This window comes from Geospiza fortis, unplaced genomic scaffold (assembly GCF_000277835.1).
Source record: "Geospiza fortis unplaced genomic scaffold, GeoFor_1.0 scaffold909, whole genome shotgun sequence".
NCBI classification, from domain to species: domain Eukaryota; kingdom Metazoa; phylum Chordata; class Aves; order Passeriformes; family Thraupidae; genus Geospiza; species Geospiza fortis.
In genome coordinates, this window is record NW_005054520.1 from 104,956 (window position 1) to 109,098 (window position 4,143).

Consider the following 4,143-nt stretch of genomic DNA (forward strand, 5'->3'; position numbering starts at 1 on the left):
ACTAACAGAAGTGAGGGAGGGAGTGAGTGTTACCTGCCACTGTGCCCGACCAGTTCTCCTTTTCTTTAGCTAGCTGGAAAACCTGCAGCCTGAGATTAAGGAGCTTGCCCAGCGCCTTCGCTATGAAGTTTCAGTGCGTGGAAAGCAGCTGGGCTGGTCTGAAAAGGTGGCCAGGTACGAGGGGGATTGCCCACACCTCCTGAATCCATTCTGGAGTGGGGTGTGGCAGGAAGGAAGATTCCACAAACAGTGCTTTGGCAGCAAGGTTCTGCCATGGCCCACAGCTTAGATTTTCTTTCCCCGCCTGTGATTTATTTATTTATTTATTCTGTTGCCTTTCAGCCGTTGTCCATGTCAAAGCTCAGACTTGTGCTTTCCTCTCCCAAAGGTCCCACTTTGCCCGGAACATGCGGAGGATTGTCACGGAGCTGTACATCCGGGACAACTGCCACCCCTTCAAGGCCACCCTGCTGCTGTGGGTGCAGGTGCCCATGTGGGTGTGCGTGTCCCTGGCTCTGCGCAACTGCAGCGTCGGTGCCCTGGGCTCTGAAGGTGGGGAAATGCACTTGTGGAGGGTTTTGGGGTCAGAAAAAGGGTGTTGTCCCACAAATAGGTGCTGCACCTTGGCACAAATCTTCTCTCACTGTCACCTCTTATCCACTTGCTGCCTTCACAGGCACCTTGTTGGTTTAAGGGCACAGTGTCCCAAGCTTGGTGTACAAGCTGATATAAAAATCAGTCAGCTACTCAGGTTTTAAATCTAATATAGTTTAAACTTAATTAATCAATTAATATAAATAATAAGTAATAAATGTTTGAAATGAGTTCTAAACTTAATGTAGTCTGACAATCCTGTTTATTTAGCAAGTCATATTACACATGCCACACCACACTCACTGTTAATCTGTATTTTTTTCTCTTTCCATGTGAAATACTGTAGACAAGGTGAATGTGTGAGGGTCGTTTAAATTGAAAAAGAATTATACTGATTTTTTAGACAAGAGTTTATGCTTTGTTCTTTTAAGCAAAGATGTGGCTAGTTATACACCTACTAAGAAAAATATAATTTTCTCAAAATCAGGAAATAAACACTGTAGGTTACTGCATTCCTATTTTCCTCACTGACTTGTAAAATATTTGAGATTGAAGTATTTTTATTGCAGATTTACCTGTCTGTGGCTGTCATGAGTTAAGCCAGGTCTCAGCTCGTATCTCTCACTTTTCTTACTTATATTGGTAGCAGAGTGTTAAACCAAAGATTTCTGCTTTAATTGTACTTACCATGTGGATAAAACATACCTAGAAACTTTGGTCTCTGATTTAACATATGGTACAGTTCTGGCTCACTTGAGACAGCAAATTATATTGAATTCTGTATTTTCTTCAATTTTTTCCCTGTAGTGCAAGAACAGTTTTCCTCAGGAGGGGCACTGTGGTTCACAGACCTCACGGCACCTGATTCCACGTGGATTTTGCCAGTGTCCCTGGGGCTGGTGAATTTGCTGGTGGTGGAGGTATGTTGGTGGGATAAACCAGCAGCAGAGACTGCAGAGGGCTAACATGTAAAGGTGACTGCAGATTATCACTGCTTCAAATGCACTGGGCAGAAGTGAAACAAAATCTCTTTGCTCTGTGTATTTTAATGTGTTAGGTATTTTTGCTCAGAGGCCTCCAGGTCAGATGGGACATGTCTCAGATCTACTTGAGCTTCAGTAATATTTAGTCTTGACTGCAGTTTCTTTTAGAATGCTGCTCTAATGAGATTTCTGGGTGTTCATCCTCAGTATGGCCGTTTCAAAAAGAGCTTGTTTGTAACTGTGAGTTTCTCCCCTTTCAGATCTTTGCTTCCCAAACAAAAATGCCAGTTTCACGGATCCAGAGGCTTGTCACCAACTTCTTCCGCGCGGTGTCCGTGGTGATGATCCCTATTGCTGCCACAGTGCCCTCTGTGAGTACCCAGGTGACCTCTGGGATGTCACCTGCTGTGCCTGGGCTGTTCTGGAGCTTCAAGGACAGCCTGAAGGCCTCACATGTTTCGTGTCTCTACTGCTGTGTGCTTAAGAAAAGTCAGATGTTCTGTCTATGTGTATGCTTAAATCTTGTTGCCTTTGGGATGTTTTTGTTCAAGGAGGAAGACTTTGCAAACTTGAAAGGTGTTAATGTCCTTCATGTAGCCTGAAAAAGAAGAGGAAAGCTTTGTGTAAAGACACACAGGGGAATGTTTGTTCACTGGAAACCAGTGTAGTTCTTAAATTAGGAAATTTTCCACATTTTCCTTTCTTCAAGCACTTCTCATTTTTACCAGGTTTTCTACTGCAGAGGGTTCTTAGTAAAAATAAAGTGTCTGGTTGTTTGGCTCAATTACAGTTTCAAATACAGAAGTTGAAGCAAGCTTATTATGAATTATTTTAAGAGCTGTTAAGCCTCAGTGTAGATGGCACTTTTCCCCAGAGGAGTTCAGAGACAGACAGTTACATTTCACATGGAAGCCATTATTGCAGATGAGAGCAGGAGGGGAGTGGTTTAGGTGAGTTATTTTAATCAATCCCTGGGAATAACCCACAGCTGTAGTTCAGGAGGAGCTGCCTGAAGCTGATGCTTTGCTTGCCTCCAGGGAGCTGACGTGTGCTTGTGTTGTTGCAGTCCATGGCGCTGTACTGGCTGTCCTCGAGCCTGGTGGGGCTGTCCCACAGCCTCGTGCTGCGCTCTCCCGCCTTCCGCCGCCTGTGCCGCATCCCCAGGACCCCGTCCCAGTCGGACACGCCCTACAGGGACATGCTGGCTGCCTTGGCCACCAAGTACAGCTTCAGGAAACACCTCTGAGCTCCAGGAGGAGCTGCCTCAGCAGTGAAGTCATGCTGTTCTAGTGAGATGTACTTATTTGCTGTATATTTATTTTCCAAATAAAACGCTGACTGGCCACGAGGAAGGATTGGTCAGCAAAAATGTGTCTTTACTGGGAAGCTTTGTTTCAAGGGGGTCCTTTTGCAGCTGCAATAGTCCAGAAATCCAGGTTGGTCTCCTGAATTATCATAAGAAAGTGGCCAGGTGAGTGTTAAATAAAGCTGTGACTCGTATACAGCACCTCTCTTTTACTCTTAAGTCCTAAAGGTGAAAAGGTTTGGGGTTTTTTTGTTAAAATGATCATGAATTATTTACCTTAACTTTTTTAAAGATTCCAAGCTACTACTGTGATGTAAACTAACAAAAATTCAGAAGCAGAAATTTTAAATGCAGACTTGTAAACGTTTATTTGAGTTATTGTGATAACCTAGTGGAACTTTACAGATAGGGCTAATTAAAACCAGCAGTTTAGAAGAAAAAGTGCAGATGTCATTGGACTCCCAACACTGCACTTTACCTGTAGGGGTGTTTCACTGAGATCTTCCACTGTTTTCACTGTTAGGAGTCTCAGAACATCAGTGATAGTTGTGTCTGAATGCTGCCAGGATGTTTTTATACCAAAATCTCCCAAAACGGGTGTGAAACTGAAGGCAAAGCAGCCAAAAGCATCTCATCTAATGGTGTCTAACAATTCAAAACCCACAGGTAAGGAGATGAGAAGGTATGTGATAAAGCCCTTTCCAGGCCTGCATTACAGGTAAGATAATGTTCTAGATTTTTAAAGGGTCTTAGAAGTTTCTCTGAATGAACATTGTCATTTTGCCTGATCTGAAGGTGTTGGGAAAAGACTGGAAAGGGGAGTGAATTTTTGTCTGGGAAGCTGGTGGTAGAGGGAGCTGGTGCTCCATGCAGTGCTAAGGAAAGTCAGCTCTCCTTCCTCAGCAGTCTCACCTGAGAGGGGCTCACATTCCCAGCCTGGGAACAGGGTAGGCTTGCAACAGCTACATCTTGTGTGCTGTAAAAAAATAAAATTATATTTTTTGGGAAGCATAAAGAGGGCTGTTAAACTGGTCACTGAAAAAAATGACAGCTCTGTCAGGACCCCATATGTTCAATGCAGGAAACTGGCTTTGTTAGATTTGCAGTTCTCCATTTATTTATGTTTGTTTTGCCCCATTTTATCTTTATAAAATTACACCCAAGACCTGCCAATGCAAGATAAAAGAGAATAAGGTTTCTCCAGTGAGTGTATTTGGTGGTGGATTTATCACAGCATTATTTTAGGACTGGAAGAGGGTG

The 4,143-nt window shown here is 43.5% G+C and overlaps 1 protein-coding gene across 1 annotated transcript; it reads left to right on the top strand.

Annotated features, from left to right (window-relative positions):
* On the top strand, positions 1-2,951 carry LOC102032742 (cytochrome c oxidase assembly protein COX18, mitochondrial). Its single transcript, XM_014310380.2, has 5 exons — positions 1-174; positions 389-552; positions 1,402-1,514; positions 1,838-1,948; positions 2,644-2,951. The coding sequence occupies exons 2-5, from the start codon at positions 408-410 to the stop codon at positions 2,821-2,823; spliced, it is 549 nt and encodes a 182-aa protein (XP_014165855.1). The 5' UTR covers positions 1-174; positions 389-407; the 3' UTR covers positions 2,824-2,951.
* The last annotated feature ends 1,192 nt before the right edge of the window (positions 2,952-4,143 follow it).